General features: G+C 54.0%; 1 protein-coding gene across 1 annotated transcript in view; it reads right to left on the bottom strand.

Moving 5' to 3' along the window:
• LOC138251737 (long-chain-fatty-acid--CoA ligase ACSBG2-like) overlaps positions 1–12,493 on the bottom strand; it is a 359,144-nt gene extending 346,651 nt beyond the window's left edge. Inside the window, exon 1 of the mRNA XM_069205674.1 lies at positions 12,247–12,493. Within this exon, the coding sequence (XP_069061775.1) occupies positions 12,247–12,342 (96 nt within the window). The 5' untranslated portion in view covers positions 12,343–12,493. The remainder of the gene's footprint in view (positions 1–12,246) is intronic.
• Between the last annotated feature and the right edge of the window lie 10,048 nt (positions 12,494–22,541).

Raw genomic sequence — 22,541 nt, 5'->3', positions numbered from 1 at the left:
TGCTTCATGCAAGGCGGGGGACGCTGGAAGACCAGGAGCCTTAGGGGGTGTAGAGGCAGGGAAGGGACACACGCCCCTCGGAGGGACCCCAGGAATGGGTACAGGCCTCTAGGGGGGACCCAACAGAAGGGTACAGGCCCCTAGGAGGGACCCAGGCAGAGGGGTATAGGCCTCAGGGAAAGAGGGGTATAGGCCCCTAGGGGGGACCCCAGAAAGAGGTAGAGGCCTCTGGGAAGGAGGAGTACAGGCCCCTAGGAGGGACCCCACAGAGGGCTCCAGGCCTCAGGGAGAGAGGGGTACAGGCCTCTAGGAATGAGGGGTACATGCCTCTTGGAGGGGTAGACAATGACACAGGCCTCAGATGTGGGGAGGAACACACAGGGGTACAGGCCTCTGGAAGAGAGGGACAGAGGGGCCTCGAGGAGTCACCCAGACTGAGAAATAGAGGCCTCTGGGAGTTGACAGAGTGACTCAAGCCTCTGGTGGGGGGTGGCACAGAGAGGGATTCAGCCCCCTAGGAGGGAGGGATACAGCCCCCTAGGAGGGACCCAGACCGAGGAGGAAAGACCTCTGGGAGGGACCTATACAGGGGGTACAGGCCTCTGAGAGGGAGTGTTACAGGCCTCTACGAGGGACCAGAGACAGGGTAAATGCCTCTGGGAGGAAGGCAGATAGTGGCATGTTTCATGTGTGGGGAGAAGCGGGGGGAGGGGCAGGCAAAGTATACAGGTCCTTGGGAGGGGGCAGAATGAGTTGAGCCTTTTGTGTGGGAGGGGGCAAGCAGAGATACAGGCCTCTAGGAGGGAGGGACCAAGGTAGGGGCATACAATTATGAAGGGGGAGGGAGAGAGACGGTGACTTGCGCCTCTGGTGTGGGAGGGGGCAGGCAGCATCCCTGCCAACGGACCCGATCCTAGCGGGACACTCCCGAGTTGTGTGCAGAAATGGCTTTATTTCACCAGTCTCCCTTCTGAAGTCGCCTCTTCTTCAATAGAAGTCAATATGAAAACACATTCCCTCGATTTTTTTCTTTTCAAAGTCTCTCACTTTGCTGTTTTAAGTTGTTGGCATGCACGAGACAGGGACTCGCACAGACAGCGAGGGACCCAGAAATCGGGATGCGGGCTCCGCCAGAGGTGCATGGTGCCACGGTGATGGGGGTGTGAGGGTGGTTATTGGGGGCTCACGTTAGAGAGCTGCCACCCTAGAGCAGAGTTGCAGCAAGATGTGGTCTGCACCAGGCTAAGTTCCTCCCAGGACGTTTTCCTCCCGAGGGGACAACCGGCACTCTCTTGCTGGGAAGGGTGGGGATGTCCCCATTGGCTGATGGACCTCTGGAGGACGAGGACCACCTCAACCGGACAGTGGGGTGGTCCGCCTCTCCGTTCAAGTCACTGCCTGTGGTTGGAGTGCCTCTCCTTGGTGGTGGCCCTTGGTTATCGCGGGCCGGGGCCACCAGGAGCTCCACAGCGGTGTATGTTCCCAGGGAAACACATTGCTCCGAGAAGCTTTGCCCACCTTCCTTCTCTTGAGGTACCCTCTGGAGTGCACCTGCTACTGAAGACACAGTAACCCATGGCTGATGAAGATGCTGCCATCTTCAACCTTGGATGAAGATTCCACTTCCACTCCTCCCCAAACCAGACCAAGAAGAGCTTCAAGAAGCCTACAGATTAGAGTTCACATTTTACATGGGCCCCAGCCAAGTGGTGGTGGCAGGTGGATGGGATGCGTTGACTCCCAAAGCCAATCCAAAGTAAGAAAATGTTAGAACATTCGAGTGCCTCACAGCAGACATACAAGTGGATACCAACCCTACTAAGTGGCATCTTATGTACCACCCACCTGGACGCAAACGCTTCTCACTTGGATATCACGGAGCGTGTTCTGTAGAAACTAATATCCCACTTAAATCACATCTTCCGCAACAACATTAACTTGCTCTGAGGAGTGGAAAACAACTGCTATGTCTCCCAGATGACGGCTTTCTTCAGGAACACTGACAGCTACCAACTTTCCATATCTCCTACCCATGAAACAGGCTAAATCCTGGACTTTGCGACTGGCAAGTCGATCTGATCAAAGTCGAACCACCTATCCCACTAGACTGGTCTGACCGCTTCCTTCCCATTGTGAACTATCACCCTCCAAAGCAAAAGAAGTCAGCCGTACGACAGTAAACAACAGGTGAGAGACTACAAAGACATCAACGTAATCGACCTATCAACCATTACCTCCAACATCACATGGGACCGAAAGCACGATCAATCAATATCTAAACATGATGTTCCTCATCATTGATGAAGCAGAACCGTTAAAACAGAAACAAGACAAACCACCCCCTCAGCATAGTGGTTCTCAAAGCAACTGGCCGTTGATAGGAAACACTGAGTAGTAGAACGATGGTGCCAATAATCCACGGTAGACAACATCAAGAATTTACAGAATGAGAAAAAAAAAGTATAAGAAGCTTGTCTTCAAAGCCAAAACCTCATAGCTTTGATCTGAGGTTAACATTGCCAAAAATCACCCTAGTAAAAACTCCTCAAAAGTAGTGAGATAGTCAGCAATCTTCTACCAAATACTTTGCCCAACAACCACCCCAAAACGACTAACAACACTTTTGCCTTCTTCATTAAGGGTAAAATCCAAAAGATTGAACTTTCAACTTGACACATATAATTCCTCCCTTCTCTGATTAAATCAGAAATCTGCAGCCACCTGAACAGAATTGAAGGAAGTCCCTCACTGAAAACTCGGTAAAATCATTTCCCAACTTAAACCATCCTTCACAGTCCCCGTACCAACCACCATCAAAGACCCGAGTGTTGCCTTTGTTCCTTCCTGTACCAACCTTACCAATGGCTCCTTTTCACATGGCATTGTCCTTGGTCTCCAAAAACTTGGTCAAGTAATCCCTCTCCTGAAGAATCCGATCAAAAAAACGTAAATAATTACTCACCAGTATTAAATCGCCCCTGTTTGACCAAAATCCTAAAAAGCTGCGTTGAAACCTAAATGAAACAATTCATTAAAAGCCAGCAATGTACCTGACCTTCTGCAACAAGGTACGAGACCGGGCTGCAGCGCCGAGAAGAAAAAAATAAAGTTTTTTATGCAGTATTAGAAGACGCTCCATCCACAGTACAGCAACAGCCCCACAACTGACTCTAGACAAGATCCAATCTTGGATGTCCCACCACCATCTCAAACTGAACCCTTTAAAGACAGAATTCTTACTCTTCTCTCTTCCCAACTGCACTATTACACCGTTATCTAAAAGCATCCTCAACTGCTAGCTCATCATCACAGACTGCTTCTATCTAGACAAAAATCTGAATCTTCAATCGCACATAAACAACTTAGCCAACGAGTGGCCTGATTTAGAGTGTGGCAGATGGGGTTACTCAGTCACAAACATAACGGATATCCCGTCCGCCATATTACGATTCCATTATATCCTATAAAAATCTAAATACCGCGGACGGGATATCCGTCACGTCTGTAAAGGAGTAACCCGTCTCCCAAACTCTAAATCAGGTCTATGTTGTCCAACCTCTAGGACTTTTTGGAGGAGACTATGGCAATTCCTTGCTAACGGGGAACTTGAAAAGCTACGTGGCTCTCCCAGACTCTGCGGCTAGGCTCATTTCAGGTTCCAGGAAGTATGATCACATCACACCTACTTTGCTATTCTTGCAGAGGCGTGCGATCAAAGCAAGAAGCATCTTGAAATTGGTGTCCATTATTTACAAACTTCTTCCTCTCCAAGAACCTGAACCACCTTCATCCTAAACCGTCTTGTCTCTGGAGGACAATGCCACCTTAGCATTACACCCTCTTACCGAAAGTTCTCATCTGCAGAAAGAAAAGAAGTCTTAACGGATCTTTCTGAGGAGAGTGTTGGAGTTGTGGATCTCCATTCACCCTATCAATCAAACAAACCCCTCGATCGAAGTCTTCGATACTGAGATGAAAAGATCCCTCAACAAATCCACCTGGAAGGACCCCTTACCTTCTCCAAGTAGCCAGTCTAACAGCAATATTGGGACACGTGGGATGGTTTGTAGTAAGTAGTGCCAGAAATAGCTGCTCTTGCTCAGAAAAGGTCTGAGTAAATGTAACCGGACGTCGACCTCCCACACTATTATGGGAAGTTGTTTTACGCTACACGGTGTATCACTCCTGATGTTCTCTCTGTAGCTTGAAATTTTGTGAGGAGCTCAGACAACCTTTAGGTCCGCTCTGTGATACATAAAATAACAAACATAGCAGGGCTAGTGGTTCTAACACAAGGAGTCTAAAAACTGCAGCGTGAGTATGTCCAAGTGAAGGTAAAAGTATGAGAGACTCTGAGAGCATGAGTGTGAGAGCAGCTCATGGCGGCCGTTTCCTGTGGCAAACGCAGCTCCTGGCACACCAGAGGTAACTCTAGGCACATGGGAGCACCAAAGGAATTAAGGTACTTCAGTTGCAAAGTTACAGCACAGGAGTAGTTTGGGAGAGAAAGGCGCAGCACAGACCACTGACCACTTGAGCTGTGTGTAAAGGGCTGCTTTTTTACACAGGGCACATCACAATATTTTCCTGGGCAATCTGCCTTACAAAACTAAAGCCTCGCTATACATCAAATGACTTTCCAGTCTCCTACTCCTGCCCCTACTGTCCAACCCACATACCCCACCCGCCAAATAACTCCTTCCTGTTGCACTGCGTTTCAACAGTTTGCAACCTTAACTTTCCCCTACAGCCTATTACCTCTAAGCAGCTAAACTTTCTGTACTTAACCTTGAACTTCCAGCCTAGTCCAGATGAGAGGTTCACCCCCTCCCGTTCCACGTGGTTCACCAAGTGCAATGCCAATCCATCTTCTGTAAACTCATGCAAAACATCCTAAACTACGGCCAAGCATGTCTCAAGCAACACACTGTTCCACCACCCCCAGTTGCGCCCTGCCCAACAACAGCAAAGCCAGAGTAAAATAAAACAAATTAGGACACACAAAAAAAACCTGAAAATGCAAACATTTGGGGGGCGGGGCATAAAGGCCGCAGCTGAGGCTCCCTGCCACCGGGTCACCTGTATGTAAACGGTGGCAGGGAGCCCAGACGCAGCCCGAATATAACCCCTGGCTATCAAGGACTCCAATATAGTCCACACGAGATGGCAGTACCGGACTGCACCACCCCCCAATATTCCGTGGCTGCCCCCAACCCCCCAGTATGCAGCTCTTGGTGTCGGGGGCACCCATGGCACACTAGAGACACCCATCACAGAATACTAGCCCTGGCAGGATGGGGCATGGGGGTTGGCCCGAGGGAGACCTGGGGTACCACTCCGGCCCTGGCACGCTGGAGGGTTCTTCCATATTTGGCGATTTCTTTTTTAACAAAGAGGGTGAGCTTTGGGGAGTCGGGCGTCCTTGGGGCACCCTGAGAGTACCTCAGTCACCTCATGCGACCACTGCGGGCCACGAGTCTCCGGCAAACCTATCAATGTCCGCGCGTCACACGGACCAGAAGGGGGCGGGCGCCGACCCCACCCCACCCAGGCGTCTGCCCCCCTTGTAACTTGGGGCAGGTATTATCCCCCATCACTGTCATAGAACACCTGCTACCTGGGGAGCATGGTGCCCAGAGGGCAGTGAGTGTGCAGAGAGGGCAGTGTGGCTGCAGAGAGGGCAGTGTGGCTGCAGAGAGGGCAGTGAGTGTGCAGAGGGCAGTGTGCGTGCAGAGAGGGCAGTGTGCGTGCAGAGAGGGCAGTGTGCGTGCAGAGAGGGCAGTGTGCGTGCAGAGAGGGCAGTGAGTGTGCAGAGGGCAGTGTGCGTGCAGAGAGGGCAGTGAGTGTGCAGAGAGGGCAGTGAGTGCCCAGAGGGCAGTGAGTGCGCAGAGGGCAGTGAGTGCGCAGAGGGCAGTGAGTGTGCAGAGAGGACAGTGTGCGTGCAGAGAGGGCAGTGTGCGTGCACAGAGGGCAGTGTGCGTGCAGAGAGGGCAGTGTGCGTGCAGAGAGGGCAGTGAGTGTGCAGAGAGGGCAGTGAGTGTGCAGAGAGGGCAGTGTGCGTGCAGAGAGGACAGTGAGTGTGCAGAGGGCAGTGTGCGTGCAGAGAGGGCAGTGAGTGCCCAGAGGGCAGTGAGTGTGCAGAGAGGACAGTGTGCGTGTAGAGAGGGCAGTGAGTGCCCAGAGGGCAGTGAGTGTGCAGAGAGGACAGTGTGCGTGTAGAGAGGGCAGTGAGTGCCCAGAGGGCAGTGTGCGTGCAGAGAGGACAGTGTGCGTGTAGAGAGGGCAGTGAGTGCCCAGAGGGCAGTGTGCGTGCAGAGAGGGCAGTGAGTGCCCAGAGGGCAGTGTGCGTGCAGAGAGGGCAGTGTGCGTGCAGAGAGGGCAGTGAGTGTGCAGAGAGGGCAGTGTGTGTGCAGAGAGGGCAGTGAGTGAGCAGAGGGCAGTGAGTGTGCAGAGAGGGCAGTGTGCGTGCAGAGAGGACAGTGAGTGTGCAGAGAGGGCAGTGTGCGTGCAGAGAGGGCAGTGTGCGTGCAGAGAGGGCAGTGAGTGTGCAGAGAGGGCAGTGTGCGTGCAGATGGCAGTGAGTGAGCAGAGGGCAGTGAGTGTGCAGAGAGGGCAGTGTGCGTGCAGAGAGGACAGTGAGTGTGCAGAGAGGGCAGTGTGCGTGCAGAGAGGGCAGTGTGCGTGCAGAGAGGGCAGTGAGTGTGCAGAGAGGGCAGTGTGCGTGCAGAGAGGACAGTGAGTGTGCAGAGAGGGCAGTGTGCGTGCAGAGAGGGCAGTGTGCGTGCAGAGAGGACAGTGAGTGTGCAGAGAGGACAGTGAGTGTGCAGAGAGGGCAGTGTGCGTGCAGAGAGGACAGTGAGTGTGCAGAGAGGGCAGTGTGCGTGCAGAGAGGACAGTGTGCGTGCAGAGAGGACAGTGTGGCTGCAGAGAGGGCAGTGTGGCTGCAGAGAGGGCAGTGTGCGTGCAGAGAGGGCAGTGAGTGCCCAGAGGGCAGTGAGTGTGCAGAGGGCAGTGTGCGTGCAGAGAGGGCAGTGTGCGTGCAGAGAGGACAGTGTGGCTGCAGAGAGGGCAGTGTGCGTGCAGAGAGGGCAGTGAGTGTGCAGAGGGCAGTGTGCGTGCAGAGAGGACAGTGTGCGTGCAGAGAGGGCATTGAGTGTGCAGAGAGGGCAGTGTGGCTGCAGAGAGGGCAGTGTGCGTGCAGATGGCAGTGAGTGAGCAGAGGGCAGTGAGTGTGCAGAGGACAGTGTGCGTGCAGAGAGGGCAGTGTGCGTGCAGAGAGGACAGTGTGGCTGCAGAGGGGGCAGTGTGCGTGCAGAGAGGGCAGTGTGCGTGCAGATGGCAGTGAGTGAGCAGAGGGCAGTGAGTGTGCAGAGAGGGCAGTGTGCGTGCAGAGAGGACAGTGTGCGTGCAGAGAGGACAGTGTGGCTGCAGAGAGGGCACTGTGCGTGCAGAGAGGGCAGTGTGCGTGCAGAGAGGGCAGTGTGCGTGCAGAGAGGACAGTGAGTGTGCAGAGAGGGCAGTGTGCGTGCAGAGAGGGCAGTGTGCGTGCAGATGGCAGTGAGTGAGCAGAGGGCAGTGTGCGTGCAGAGAGGGCAGTGTGCGTGCAGAGAGGGCAGTGAGTGTGCAGAGAGGGCAGTGAGTGTGCAGAGAGGGCAGTGAGTGTGCAGAGAGGACAGTGTGCGTGCAGAGGGGGCAGTGAGTGTGCAGAGGGGGCAGTGTGCGTGCAGAGAGGACAGTGTGCGTGCAGAGAGGACAGTGTGCGTCCAGAGAGGACAGTGTGCGTGCAGAGAGGGCAGTGAGTGTGCAGAGAGGGCAGTGTGCGTGCAGATGGCAGTGAGTGAGCAGAGGGCAGTGAGTGTGCAGAGAGGGCAGTGTGCGTGCAGAGAGGACAGTGAGTGTGCAGAGAGGGCAGTGTGCGTGCAGAGAGGGCAGTGAGTGTGCAGTTGGGGCAGTGTGCGTGCAGAGAGGACAGTGTGCGTGCAGAGAGGGCAGTGAGTGTGCAGAGAGGACAGTGTGCGTGCAGAGAGGGCAGTGTGCGTGCAGAGGGGGCAGTGAGTGTGCAGAGGGGGCAGTGTGCGTGCAGAGGGGGCAGTGTGCGTGCAGAGGGGGCAGTGTGCGTGCATAGGGGGCAGTGTGCGTGCAGAGAGGACAGTGTGCGTGCAGAGAGGGCAGTGTGCGTGCAGAGAGGGCAGTGTGCGTGCAGATGGCAGTGAGTGAGCAGAGGGCAGTGTGCGTGCAGAGGGGACAGTGTGCGTGCAGAGGGGACAGTGTGCGTGCAGAGAGGGCAGTGTGCGTGCAGATGGCAGTGAGTGAGCAGAGGGCAGTGAGTGAGCAGAGGGCAGTGAGTGTGCAAGAGGGCAGTGTGCGTGCAAAGGGGGCAGTGAGTGTGCAGAGGGCAGTGAGTGTGCAGAGGACAGTGAGTGTGCAGAGGACAGTGAGTGTGCAGAGGACAGTGAGTGCGCAGAGAGGACAGTGTGCGTGCAGAGGGCAGTGAGTGTGCAGAGAGGGCAGTGTGCGTGCAGAGAGGGCAGTGTGCGTGCAGAGAGGACAGTGTGCGTGCAGAGTGGACAGACAGGACAGTGTGGCTGCAGAGAGGGCAGTGTGCGTGCAGAGAGGGCAGTGTGCGTGCAGAGAGGGCAGTGTGCGTGCAGAGAGGACAGTGTGCGTGCAGAGTGGACAGACAGGACAGTGTGGCTGCAGAGAGGGCAGTGTGCGTGCAGAGAGGGCAGTGTGCGTGCAGAGAGGGCAGTGTGCGAGCAGAGGGCAGTGAGTGTGCAGAGAGGGCAGTGTGCGTGCAGATGCAAGTGAGTGAGCAGAGGGCAGTGAGTGAGCAGAGGGCAGTGAGTGTGCAGAGGACAGTGTGCGTGTGCAAGAGGGCAGTGTGCGTGCAAAGGGGGCAGTGAGTGTGCAGAGGACAGTGAGTGTGCAGAGGGCAGTGAGTGTGCAGAGGACAGTGAGTGTGCAGAGGACAGTGAGTGTGCAGAGAGGACAGTGTGCGTGCAGAGAGGGCAGTGAGTGCGCAGAGAGGACAGTGTGCGTGCAGAGGGCAGTGTGCGTGCAGAGAGGGCAGTGTGCGTGCAGAGAGGGCAGTGTGCGTGCAGAGAGGGCAGTGTGCGTGCAGAGAGGACAGACAGGACAGTGTGGCAGCAGAGAGGGCAGTGTGCGTGCAGAGAGGGCAGTGTGCGTGCAGTGAGGGCAGTGTGCGTGCAGTGAGGGCAGTGTGCGTGCAGAGTGGACAGACAGGACAGTGTGGCTGCAGAGAGGGCAGTGTGGCTGCAGAGAGGGCAGTGTGCGTGCAGAGAGGGCAGTGTGCGTGCAGAGAGGGCAGTGTGCGTGCAGAGAGGGCAGTGTGCGTGCAGAGAGGACAGACAGGACAGTGTGGCTGCAGAGAGGGCAGTGTGTGAGCAGAGGGCAGTGAGAGTGCAGAGAGGGCAGTGTGCGTGCAGAGAGCAGAGGGGGCAGTGTGTGAGCAGAGGGGGCAGTGTGTGAGCAGAGGGGGCAGTGTGTGAGCAGAGGGGGCAGTGTGTGAGCAGAGGGTAGTGTGTGAGCGCAGAGGGCAGTGAGAGTGCCCAGAGGGCAGTGAGAGTGCCCAGAGGGCAGTGTGTGAGCGCAGAGGGCAGTGTGTGAGCGCAGAGGGCAGTGAGAGTGCCCAGAGGGCAGTGCGGCTGCAGAGAGGGCAGCGTGTGAGCAGAGGGCAGTGCGGCTGCAGAGAGGGCAGCGTGTGAGCAGAGAGGGCAGTGAGAGTACAGAGAGGGCAGACAGGGCAGTGAGAGTGTAGAGAGGGCAGTGTGACTGCAGAGAGGGCAGCGTGTGAGCAGAGGGCAGTGCGGCTGCAGGGAGGACAGTGTGTGAGCAGAGAGGGCAGTGTGTGAGCAGAGAGGGCAGACAGGGCAGTGAGAGTGTAGAGAGGGCAGCGTGCGTGCAGAGGGGAGTGTGCGTGTGCAAGAGGGCAGTGTGGCTGCAGAGGGGGCAGTGTGTGAGCAGAGTGGGCAGTGGGTGAGCGCAGAGGGCAGCGTGTGAGCGCAGAGGGCAGTGAGAGTGCACAGAGGGCAGTAAGAGTGCACAGAGGGCAGTAAGAGTGCACAGAGGGCAGTAAGAGTGCACAGAGGGCAGTGTGACTACAGAGTGGGCAGTGTGTGAGCAGAGAGGGCAGTGAGAGTACAGAGAGGGCAGTGTGCGTGCAGAGAGGGCAGTGTGCGTGCAGAGAGGGCAGTGTGCGTGCAGAGAGGGCAGTGTGCGTGCAGAGAGGGCAATGAGTGTGCAGAGAGGACAGTGTGGCTGCAGAGGGGGCAGTGTGCGTGCAGAGAGGACAGTGTGCGTGCAGAGAGGGGCAGAGAGGGCAGTGTGCGTGCAGAGAGGACAGTGTGCGTGCAGAGAGGGCAGTGTGCGTGCAGAGAGGGCAGTGTGTGAGCAGAGAGGGCAGGAGGAGAGATCCGGTAGTGAAATCAGGAGCACCGTCTAATCCCAATATTGATACCATCGCCCCACCAATACCGTGGCCTGGCTCCCGAGTTTCCCACCCTGTGCATCTGAAGCTAAACATCATCCTTGGGTTGATGCCACCACCTAAGTGCCAGCTCCAGACTGGGTGCCACCCGGGGGCTCCAACCCTTCATGCTACAAGGTGCCCTTTCCAGCGGCAGGTGCTAGAGGTGCCCAGGAAGAGAGGCTGCCTGGGTCAGCTGGAAGCAACATGACGGGGGAGCAGCTTTTGGGGAGGGAGGGGCAATGATGGAGCTGGCATGGGGGAGGGGCAGAGTAAGGCGGGAAGGGAATGCCCGGAGGTGGGAGGGGGGGTTAGAGGCGTGCCACTTGAGAGCACGCCAGGTCTGGATGGTGGCGAGAAGCTTATACTGCAGATAGGTGCATGGGTGGGACACCTGGGGGCATGATGTGGGACACTTGGGTGCATGCAGGTAGGTGCATGGGTGGGGCACGAGTGCATTCAGGTAGGTGCATGGGTGGGACACGTGGTTGCATGCAGGAAGATGCATGGGTGGAACACGAGTGCATGCAGGTATGTGCATGGGTGGGACGTGGGTGTATGCAGATAGGCGCATAGGTGGGACCTATGGGTGCCTCCACGTAGTTGCATGGGTGGGACAGGTGGGTGTATGGAGGTAGATGCATGGGTGCACACGTGGGAGCATGCCTATAGGTGCACAGGTGGGACCAATGGGTGCATGCAGGTAGATTCACTGGTGGGTGCATGCAGGAAGGTGCAAGGGTGGGGCACGTGGGAGCACGCAGGAAAATGCACGGGTGGGACACGTGGGAGCATGCAGGTAGATTCACTGGATGGACACGTGGGTGCATGCAGGAAGGTGCATGGGTGGGGCGGGTGGGAGCACGCAGGAAGATGCACGGGTGGGGCACGTGGGTGCATGCAGGAAGGTGCATGGGTGGGGCACGTGGGAGCACGCAGGAAGATGCACGGGTGGGACACGTGGGAGCACGCAGGAAGATGCACGGGTGGGACCCGTGGGTGCATGTAGGTAGCTGCACGGGTTGGACCCATGGGTGCATGCAGGTAGTTGCACGGGTTGGACCCATGGGTGCATGCAGGTAGATGCGTGAGTGGGACCAATGGGTGCATGCAGGTAGATTCACTGGATGGACACAGTGCATGCAGGAAGGTGCATGGGTGGGGCGGGTGGGAGCACGCAGGAAGATGCACGGGTGGGGCACGTGGGTGCATGCAGGAAGGTGCATGGGTGGGGCACGTGGGAGCACGCAGGAAGATGCACGGGGGGGCACGTGGGAGCACGCAGGAAGATGCACGGGTGGGACACGTGGGAGCACGCAGGAAGATGCACGGGTTGGACCCATGGGTGCATGCAGGTAATTGCACGGGTTGGACCCATGGGTACATGCAGGTAGATGCGTGAGTGGGACCAATGGGTGCATGCAGGTAGATTCACTGGATGGACACAGTGCATGCAGGAAGGTGCATGGGTGGGGCACGTGGGAGCACGCAGGAAGATGCATGGGTTGGACCCGTGGGTGCATGCAGGTAGATTCACTGGTGGGACACGTGGGTGCATGCAGGTAGTTGCACGGGCAGGACACGTGGGTGCACGGATTTATTTGTGCCTGTCTGGTCTTGCTAGGAAGGGGCGGGTCTACCTTGAACTCAAACTCCTCATCTACTGTCAAGAGCTCCCCCCCCCCCCCCCCCCCAGTGCTCTGAAGCGGGTCAGCTGGCTCGAAGCGCTACACCCGGGCTTGCAATGCAGGAGGGGTTACCTGGGGGCGCTGCAGGGCGGCGGAGGGGGTCCTGAGGCGGAGCAGCAGGCGGGGGCCCCTCAGGGCCCGGGACAGCAGCAGCGAGGGCCCCGCCATGGCGCCTGGGATCGGTGGGTGCAGGGTGTGCAGGGAGGGTGGGTCCTGCAGGCTCTGCTGGCAGCCGGGAGGCTCAGGGTGTGCAGGAAGGGAGGGTCCTGCCTGGCTCGGGGTGTGCAGGGGGCGGGTGCATGCTCTGTCTGCAGGAAGCACTGCCCTGTTTACAAGGGAAGCTGCAGGATTTAAAGGGCCAGCCTCGCGCCTGCAAGAGTGAAAGTGACAGGAACCCGGGATTTAAAGGGCCAGCCTCGCGCCTGCACCAGGGAAACTGACATGGAGGCAGGAGGGCTCTCCCAAGCTGCACACACAAAGCAGCCAAAATACACCCCAAGCAAGGCCTGGCTGTTAACTAACAGCAAAGTGCACTTGTGGTGTCACCGCACATGTAACTTCTGCTGCATTCTGGGACTTGTGGTTTCACTTTTACATGGATTGAGTGGGAAATCCTAGCATGCAAGGCAGGACAGCCAGAAGTGGCTGATAACGTCGGGCTACAACGAGTTAAAAAGAAACACTTTAATATCAAAACTAAAAAATATATATATATTTAAAATCGGAGGCTAGGAACTTGGGGCCATATGTATGAACACTTTTTCCCAGAGACACAGAATGGGGAAAAACCTTTGCTACATCTGGCCTTGACAACCAGAGTTAGAGCCATACGCCGCACAGGTCACAGTGGATGGTAATTGTTCTGGATTCTTCTCTTGATATTTTTTTTTTTTTTTTTTGTATAGCGCTTACCTTACCCGGGTGTGTTGGAGCGCTTTACAATAGAACAGAGAGCGTTACAAGAGAAATTAAGAGTAGTAGAAACCAAAATGTAAGCTACTGTGGTTACTCATGACAAGTTACTTCTCTTTTTGATGGCACACCCTAAAAGGTCGAAACCTTTTCTGACATAAACCTGTCCACCTGCTCCCCTGCCCCTTAAGTATTACCTCTGGTCATTGCATTCCCGAGATACCTGTGTTTGCCCTCATACCCGACTGCCCTCAGATCCGACTCAGAAAAGCTCTCTATATCTCTTGTAATTTTACCTATACATCAGTCTTTACATCTTGCTTACTGTAAGCACACTACCTCGGTCAGTTAATACCCTCATTGACTTCCCATCAATTTCTATTTCACTCTGAGGTTTCTCTAATTTGCCACAGCTCCAGGGGACAGATGTATGTAGGGACTGGTTTGTGATTACCAAATAGCGATTTTTTTGCGATTCGCTATTTGGTAATCGCAATCACCCATGTACTAATATGTCTTTCACACATTGTGCGAGTCCCAGTGGGTTGCGAGTAGGCCTACCTCATTAACATTCATGAGGTAGGGGTCGCTCTGTGACGCTTTGGGAATTGCTAAAACTGCAGGGATGGTGGCCTGCTGGGGTCAGCAGACCACCATGTCTGTGATTGCTTTTAAATAAAGTATTTTTTTTTTAAATGCAGCCCATTATCCTTTTACTGAATGGGGTTTCGTGGGCAGCCGACCAACAGGAGGTCTTTCCCCTGAGGTATTTTGGGAAATGGTGCAGTCCAGCAACTGCACCATCTTTTGGGCTATCTGGACGGCAGGGTGTTTATACATGACCATTTTATGGGCCAGCCACCATTTTGTTAGTATTTAAGACAGTGGCGGGCGGTAGCGAAAGGGCTTTTTAGATGGAGTGAGGCCTATAGGTTTCTGAGAGAAACATATAGTGAGGTTACCAGCAAAGAATGTCCCAGGACAGGTGTATTACACAGGCCCTGCGACTCCTTAAGGAGGCCGGGCGCCTGGACCTGTTGGCTGATGCCGGCATGCTGGGCGGCTACCTTATGCACGTCGCCATGCTGGGCTTCGGTCGGGAAGCGAGAGGTAGCTTTCAGGGGACACTCCTTTGTGAGGAGAGCGTCCCCGGGTATCCATGTGTTGAGGCAGGGTGGGCGGGGCAGTAAGCCGAATTCAGTGCGCCCTCGCAGCCAGCAAGGGATGCGGTGAGCGAGGCCCTAGGGGCAGGCCATGGGGCCCAGGCAGTGCCCCAGTTAACTCGTGGCAGTGGCGAGCTCTGCCATATCAATGAGGACAGTTTTGAAATGCTTTGGGATCAGGCATCACAGCAAATAGAGCGGAGGGGTGACAGAGTATAATGCAAGGGAAACGGGGAGGAAAGGCAGTGTTAGAGATGGGGTTTCTGGTTGGCTAGGGTATTCACCTAAGCCACGCAGAACCGACCAATCTAGTCAGGGCGAGGGAGTTATACACCCAAGATAACCCCTGCGCACCCCCTTGGTACCTTGGAAGGAGCAGTCAGGCTTGTCCTAGAGGCAATGTGTAAAGCGATTGCACAACATGCACACCACATGTGACACAATAAATACACCACAAAGGAAACACAAGTTATATAAAAAATAATTGTATTGCATAAAACATCATTAGACCAAACATGACATAGAGAGTATGAAACAAATGCAGGGCATTGGGTAGTCAGTAAAACACACCTACACGAAGCCCCAGCACGTCTGCGCTTCCTTTACTTGCTGTAGGGTGAGTGAAATGGGGTACCACACCCAGCACATGAGCTCCGGCGCTCCTCCCACCCTAATTATGGGAGAGAAAAGGCTTGGCAGGGACGGGACCTCCGTCAAGGTATTCCTTCCCACCCTGCGAGCCGTATCACACATACCCCCAAGGAGCTACCACTATTTTCTGGAGATGATCGCCTCAGGTTACCATGGTAATTTCCACCCCTCCAGACCGGGCTGTTCTTGCATGTGCGGCCAGGGAGGACGTATTGGGTGAAGCCAGGCTCCTTTTTGGGCTTCTGGCGGTATCTGGAGACGCTTCGCCACAAACGCTATGGTGAGTCTCCCCGCCCACTCTGCCCTCTCTTGAGCGTCGGGGGATGGACTGCCAAACAAAGTGTCCCTCCTGCTGGCCGTGGGGAGAAAAGACAGGTGGGAGGGCTGGCTGTGCGGCGGGCTCCTCTAAAGCAGGTGAGGAGACTAGGGGGCGCGGCACCGTCAGATTCCAGGACACAGCGGCCTCCCCAGCACTCGAGGAAGGGCCCACTCAACAGTCTTGGAAGCCCACCGGGCAGGCCCTGGTTTTGGCGGCAGGGTCCGTCAAACCCGCCCGGGCCACGACAGTGATTTCTCAGAAGCCAGCAGTGCCCACTAGTGCCCCCGGGGCACCATCCAGGTCGCGCTTGTCAGCGCATTATAAGAGGCTGCCTGCGGGCCCCGCTTGGTCTCTCTTGTGTCGGGAGTGGGGCCACCACCACAGTGACACGGGGGCGCTCCCTACGCCCCGTGTACTCCACAAACTACGCGCTCTTAATGCGCTCTAGGGAAAAGAGTGGATCGCTCCTCACGCTCTGAAAAGGCGAGGGAATAAAGCTCTCTTCATGCGCTAGTGTGTATAAAGGGCCAAGGAGCTGGGTGCAGCACTCCCCATATGCTGGGCTTCCCAAGAGGCACCGAAGGGGACACAGAAGGGCAGATAGGCCAGCACAAGCAGCAAGAAATTAAGGTGTTGATTCCTTCTAACTCCACCCGAACATTGGCAATCCAGAGTCAGGGGAAAGGCTGGCAGCAGGGCAACATACAGAAAAGCAATCCAGATTAGGCCACCCCACAACCACTACACAGCAGGCCAACAAAAGAAGAGCAGTCCAGATGAGTCATTTATGCAGTCAGGCAGAGCCTCTGGCAGAGGTTCGGTCGAAAGTCCAAAAGTGCTCTAAAAATGCAGGGGGCAGCCCCCTGTACTTATACTCTTTTTGAGCAGCCTCCACAAAAGGGGGGGAGTGGGTTCCAATGGTTCCGACCAACCCTAACCGGTTCCAGGAACGTCCCCTCTCTCCTCCAGCACTGACTCCAGACATCAGTAGTGGGTAAACAAGCCTTTGCATGAGGCCAGGTCACAGCCTTTACAAATGCTACTTCTGTGGGTGGTGCAAGCTGTGCTGCAGGCCCATTAGTAGCATTTAATTTACAGGCCCTGGGTATAAGGGATACCACTATACAAGGGACTTACAGGTAAATTAAATAAGCCAATCAGGTGTAAGCCACTAGTACTACGTTTAGAAGGGAGAGCACATGCACTTTAGCACTGTTCAGCAGTGGTAAAGTGCTCAGAGTCCTAACATCATGATCCACTAAAAAGGGCCAGGTCCAGCAGGGAGGAAGTCATGGGGGTGAGCAGGAGTCAAGGGACAAGGAGTCACCACAAGAGGGCACCGAGCTGGGAGGGGGAAGGCAGCCATATAATTCAGAAGAGGAATGGGGAGGAAGAGGGAGGGAGAAGCGGGACGTAGTTAAGGGAGTAGGAGATGGGTGAGAAGGGACGAGGAGCCAGGGACTGCTCGAGGTGGGGGAGAAGGAGAATGCCAGGGTCCAGGAGGGGAGCTTGTTGAGGAGGAAGGGCTGGTTAGACTGTGTACCAGGGTGGCACAGAGTCAGCTGGCAAGGGTAATTTTGGGTGCCCCAATTGAGCCATCCAGCAGAGCCAAGGCCCCACTTAGGGTAGAGGGACTCAAATGGAGCAAGGAAGATGGGAAAGAAGACAGGGGGAGCACAGTGGAGGGGCACATGGCATGGTTGAGGGGAGAACAGGAGGGGAGGCCAAGAGGAAGGCCCCAGAAGGTCTACACAAGGGTGGGCAGGAAAGGGGCACAGTAACAAAGCCGGCAGGAGCAGGTGGCATGCAGAAAGAGGTCCAAAGGGTCATAGAAGGGGAGGTACTTCCAGTACAGTGTGGGTTAGGGACCAGCCCACCAGACCATGAGTTTATTTTCCAGGTGCTACGGTTCGGCGACGAGGAGGACTCAGGGGAGCCCTGTACGGCCCCACGACCCCGAGATGAACGGAATGCTTGGCCCGGTATGGCCAACATGAGGCCTTTGGGGGACAGCAAGATCACCACCACAAGAAGGCCCAGTATGGCTTTGACTGTGCAACTGGCCAGCAAGTACAGAACTACTCCTGGTAATCAGTGCTAGGTATGGAAGCAGCAGGCTTCGGTGGCTAGGTTGGGAGGGCATGGTGCAGCCCCCACCTGAGTAGGGCACGGAGCGCAGAATGTGATGCTGAATTGATGCAGCAGTTTCAGACGACAACGGCTGCCACAAGGAGTGAATGTATTTATATGAATGAGGATACCTTGTTGGATTATGATGAGGAGAGTTTAGAGGAAGGTGACCTGGCTGAAGAAGACAAACAGAAGGGTGAGGAGAGAGGATGGTGGAGTCAGAGCGAGGGTGGTCTGGGAAGTAAGGGGGAATTATCATCACTCTAGGGTTAATGTGTAACAGGCGGAAAAGGCATGGAAGCTACACACTGGTGATCACAAAGTGATGACTAAGAGGGACTAGTCGGCGAGGCAGCGGGCTCCAGCACAGGCACCAACTTTGGCGCCAAGGTAAGAATCGTGCGGGGGCATGTAAGATAGTGGTAATGGTGTCTGTGAGAGTAGATGCAACTGAGACACAAAAGGGCAATACGAGATTGCAGAGTAGAGCTTATGTGACAGACACCAGAGTGGGTACTGAAGACAGCACAGACTGGGAGAGGGACTCTGGGAAATCAGGTCAGATGGACAAGAAGCCAGGCAGTAGTACGGCAAACGACGATAAGAAGGGCACCTCTGGGGGGACACAGCCGGCAGTACAGAACGAGAAAGGAGAGAAGTCCTGAGGGGGTTATAGAGGGAGATAAGGAAACGACAGAAAAGAACCCAAGGAGAGTAAAGAGGTGAAAGTAAAAAGTTTGCCATACAAGGTAGTGTCAAAGCCGGTAGGTGCACACCTTATGCCGGCAACATAGAAAAGATTTGGAATGGGGAATACGTAGAGATGTTGAAGCTCCTAAATAGAGAGTTCAGGGCAAAAGAACGCTCAAAGAGGAGGAGTACGAGCTGGTAAAACGCCCAAAGGTACCCCTGACTATTGAGAAGTGGACGGCGGCTTTCCTTATTTTTGCGAGAAACACCCGAGAGGTCTGTGGCTCTATTTAAGAACATGGACGTATAGCAGTAGACACTGAAGCACAATGGGGAGAGGAGGAGTATGACCTTTGGCAGCATACCATGTGCCCTGCCAAGTTTGGGAAGACTATTTCCTCAGCCAGTGGGCTGTCGATATTGCATTGGCCCTTTCAAAGGTGCCCCACTCGGGGAGGAGTGGGATCAAAAAGCGAGGGACAATCAGGACAGACAGGAGCATGTTGGGATTTTAATAAAAGATTATAAATGTATTGTAAATTGAGACACAAATGCTCTAAATGTGCAGGCAGACGTGCCTTTGTTAATTGTTTCAGGGAGTGGGGGGTCAATCGAACACAGCAACTGGGCAGGGGACACAGGCCACAGGACAGCCAGCTCCCCAACAACAGGCACACTCCTCAGGTTTCAGGGGAGAACGGGGCGGACAGGGGACTGGAGAAAAGAGTTCTTATGTCCATTAGGCCTTATAGACTAAAGGTTTGGTTGACCCACCATGAGAATAATGATGACGCCAGAAGACTGTTGAAGGTGTTCACAGGGGGTTTCCGTCTGGGGTACGTAGGCCTGAGGGTGCGCAGATGGGCGAGCAGTCTTAAGTCGGTGGCTCCCCTGAGGCATGTGGTGTGGGACAAATTGATGAAAGAGATCAGAGGGGAGGATGGCAGGGCCTTTCGGCGACTGGCCCACTGCAGACTGAACGGTATCCCCTTATTGGAGTGATGCCAGAAAAGGAAAAAGGACATTTCAGGCTTATTCAGCATCTTTCGTGGCCGAAAGATAGCTCCATCAATGATTTCATATCAGAAGAGTTGTCTTCCCTTCGGTGGATGTGGCAATGGGTAATGCTGAGGAAATGCATAGAGGCGCCTTGATGGCAAAAAGTGACATAAGGTCCACCTTCCGCTTGTTACTGGTGCAACAAGATGATTTTCAGCTACTAGGTACTCAATTTGAGGCACAGTGGTATGTGGGCAAGGCATTTCCAATGGGGTGTTCAATTTCATGTGCATTATTTGAGCATTTTAGTGCGTTCCTGCAATGGGCCTTTACATGGGCGACAGGTTATGTTCATGTGACTAATTACCTTGACAGTTTCTTTTTTGTGGGTAAGACGGGAATGCTTGAGTGCCAAAACATGTTGGATAGCTTTCAAGTGATTATGGAAGACTTAGGGGTTCCGCTAGCACCAGACAAGACAGATGGACCCAGCAGGTGATGTTTTTCTTGGGCATTGAACTTGACTCACGGGCAGTGGAGGCCCGTTTACCGTTGGAGAAGAAACTGACAATGCGTTTACTACTGGAATCGATGTTGGCAAAGCACAAGGTGACAGTGAAGGAGGTACAGGTGTTAATGGGACACCTCCATTTCGCATGCAGGGTGGCGAGAGAGGGGAGGCCATTTTGTAGAAGGTTGGGGTTGTCACTGTGTGACTTACCGCTACCACACCACCACATACAGTTGTAAGCGGGAACGAAGGAAGATTTGCGAATGTGGCTTTTCCTTTCAGAATCATTTAATGAAGTGCCCCTGGGGGGGAGGCCAGAGCTTGAGTTGGAAGCGCAAGTTTACTTGGACGCTGCAGGGGGAATTGGGTTTAATCTGCACTGGCTGGGCCAGTGGGGTGCGGAGGAATGGCCGCAGAACTTGAAGAGAGGGGGGAGGAGTACTGCATTTTTCGAGTTTTTTCCATTAGTAGTAGTTGTGTTGCTGTGGGGAGAGCAATTGGCGCACAGGAAGGTAATATTCCATATTGACAACTCGGCGGTAGTGCAGGTGGTGAACAGGCAGTCAGCATGGGACACGCAAGTGCTGAAGTTGCTCAGGATCTCCGTTTTGCCATGTCTGAAGTTTGACATTATGTTTAGAGCGCAACATGTACCAGGCGTGAACAATGACATCACAGATGCTTTGTCTCATTCCATGGAGAAATTCCATGGTTTGACCACAGACGAAGAGACGGCCAGGAGCAGCATGCCACCCACACTGTGGACAGCAGGCGACAGATGATTCTACAGCTGGCGGTAGAATCGCTGGTGGTTTTGATTCAACAGGCTAATAGCCAGGCGTGGGGGTAGGACCTGGATAGTGGTGCCCGCTGGAGATATGATTCAGGGGATCAGGCGGAGGATGTGTTTCAGTTTCTGATGTTATTAATAGAGAAGGGGCAGTCCAGGCCGACTATAACAGGCAAAATGGCAGGGATTGCCTTCATCGGCCAGCTGTTTTCGGGGTATGCCCCAACAGCTGGGAAATTTGGCAATAGGATATTTGAAGGGTGGGCCAGAGAGAAGGGACGAGCTGGACCAGCCATTGACCTGGGAGTTATTCCGAGCAGTAATCCAACGCTTAACCTTGGTATGTTCAGGGGGCACAAAATGATTCTCTTTGCAACCTTAATGACATGTTTGTTCTTCGGGGCATTTAGAGTATCTGAGCTTATGGGGGGTAAGGGGATGAGAGGGCTACTGTGGAGGGAGGTGGAGTCTTGCAGCGAAGGGCTGGGAGTCTGGCTTCACAAGTCCAAGGTGGATCAAAGGGGGAGCAATTATACTCCTGCTTTTAAATGCAGCGGCACACAGCAGCAGAATTTTGCCCAGTCAGTTGGCCATTGGTACTGAAGAGGAGAGAAGTCCCAGGAGAGGACAGGGTTTTGCAGCATCAGGACGGTAGACCAGTGGCTGCTTACCAGCTTCTGGCAGTTTTGCGCAAGGCTTTGACTCAACTGGGTGCAGAGGCTATGAATGATGGGAAGGCTTCTTGTTCTTGGTGACGGTTGTCCAGGAAATTGGCAGGAGTTATCCAAGTTTATTATTGTTAGCAGGGGCAATCCAGGCCGAAATCCAGGCCGAAGAAAAGAAACAGGTAAAAAAGCGCACACTGAGACGAGGCAGGACATTGAAGGTACTTTAACAAGTTAAATTAGTTGCAGGTTAATAGTTGCACGGAAAATCTATGGGAGATTAAAGGCCTCAAGGGAGGACGTTTAACCCAGAAAGTGGTAAAGCTTCGCAGGTTTAGGTTGTTGGGGGGTGGGGGATAGTTTAACATAGGTAACTTGTCTTTATAGTGAGGTGTAGTCTTGTAAGGCTTAAGGCAGGTTATGTTATGTGATGTGCACCTGTTTCAATAAAGCTGCCTTTTTCACACAAATAAGGTGTCTGGTATGTGCTGCTCCCCTATTCCCCAAAGGGTCTTGGGTACAACAGACCAACCGGAGGTCTGCTTCCCGGGCTATTTTGGGGAATGGTGCAGTCCAGAAACTGCACCATCTTTTGAGCTATCTTTGGACTATTTGAGCGGGGGTGTTTATATACAGCCATTTTATGCGCAAGCAGCCATTTTGTAAGTATTTAACACAGTCGTTGGTGGTAGCGAAAGGGTTTTTCCCACCCTCCCATCCCCCAAGCTTTAATAGTTAGTGGGGTGATATTTGGATTAGGCTATAGGGGTCTCGTATTGGAACAGGTGCAGGGCGGGAAAATAATTGTATGGTTGTCGCTTGGAACAGGTGCGGAGGCTGTTGCCCGAGAAGTTGGCAGGGGTTAGCCAAGTTTATTGTTGTTGGCAGGTGCAATCTGAGCAGAAAGGGAATGGGTAGACAAGCGCACACCGGGACGATGCAGGACATTTAAGGTGCATTGAAAATGTATGGGAGGTTAAAGGCCTCAAGGGAGATAGTTTAACCCAGAAAGCGGTAGAGCTTTGCAGGTTTAGGTTGTGGGTGGGAGGGACCTTTGTAGGGATGGGGGTAATTTAACATAGGTAACTTGTCTGTGTAGTGAGATTTACTTTTGTAAGGCTCAAGGCAAGCGTTATGTTATGTGATGTGCACCTGTTTCAATAAAGCAGCCTTTTTCACACAAATAAGATGTCTGTGGTTCTCCCCTGTTACCCAAAACAGGTTGCATTTCAAAATGAAAAATGAAAAGTTTTCTTTTAATTTTTTAAGAGTAGGTTGTGGTCCCTGGGACCCCTGCCTGCTCTTAAAAAATGTTTTTACAAACATTCTCAAAGGAGAAAGGGACCCATTCCCATTTGTGAATGGGCTACCACCAACCTGAAGCATTTTAGTCACAAAACATTCATGTATATCGCTGCGATTCAGTATTAGGAAGGGATGCCCTAAACACGCCCCTTCCTGACACCAAATAGCAAATCCAATTTGAAATTCTGTAATAGATTATCGAATCACAAATAGGGCTTGATCCATCAAGAAT

Source organism: Pleurodeles waltl, chromosome 1_2 (genome assembly GCF_031143425.1).
Source record: "Pleurodeles waltl isolate 20211129_DDA chromosome 1_2, aPleWal1.hap1.20221129, whole genome shotgun sequence".
Lineage (NCBI taxonomy): Eukaryota > Metazoa > Chordata > Amphibia > Caudata > Salamandridae > Pleurodeles > Pleurodeles waltl.
This window is presented reverse-complemented; position numbering and strand designations above follow the sequence as displayed.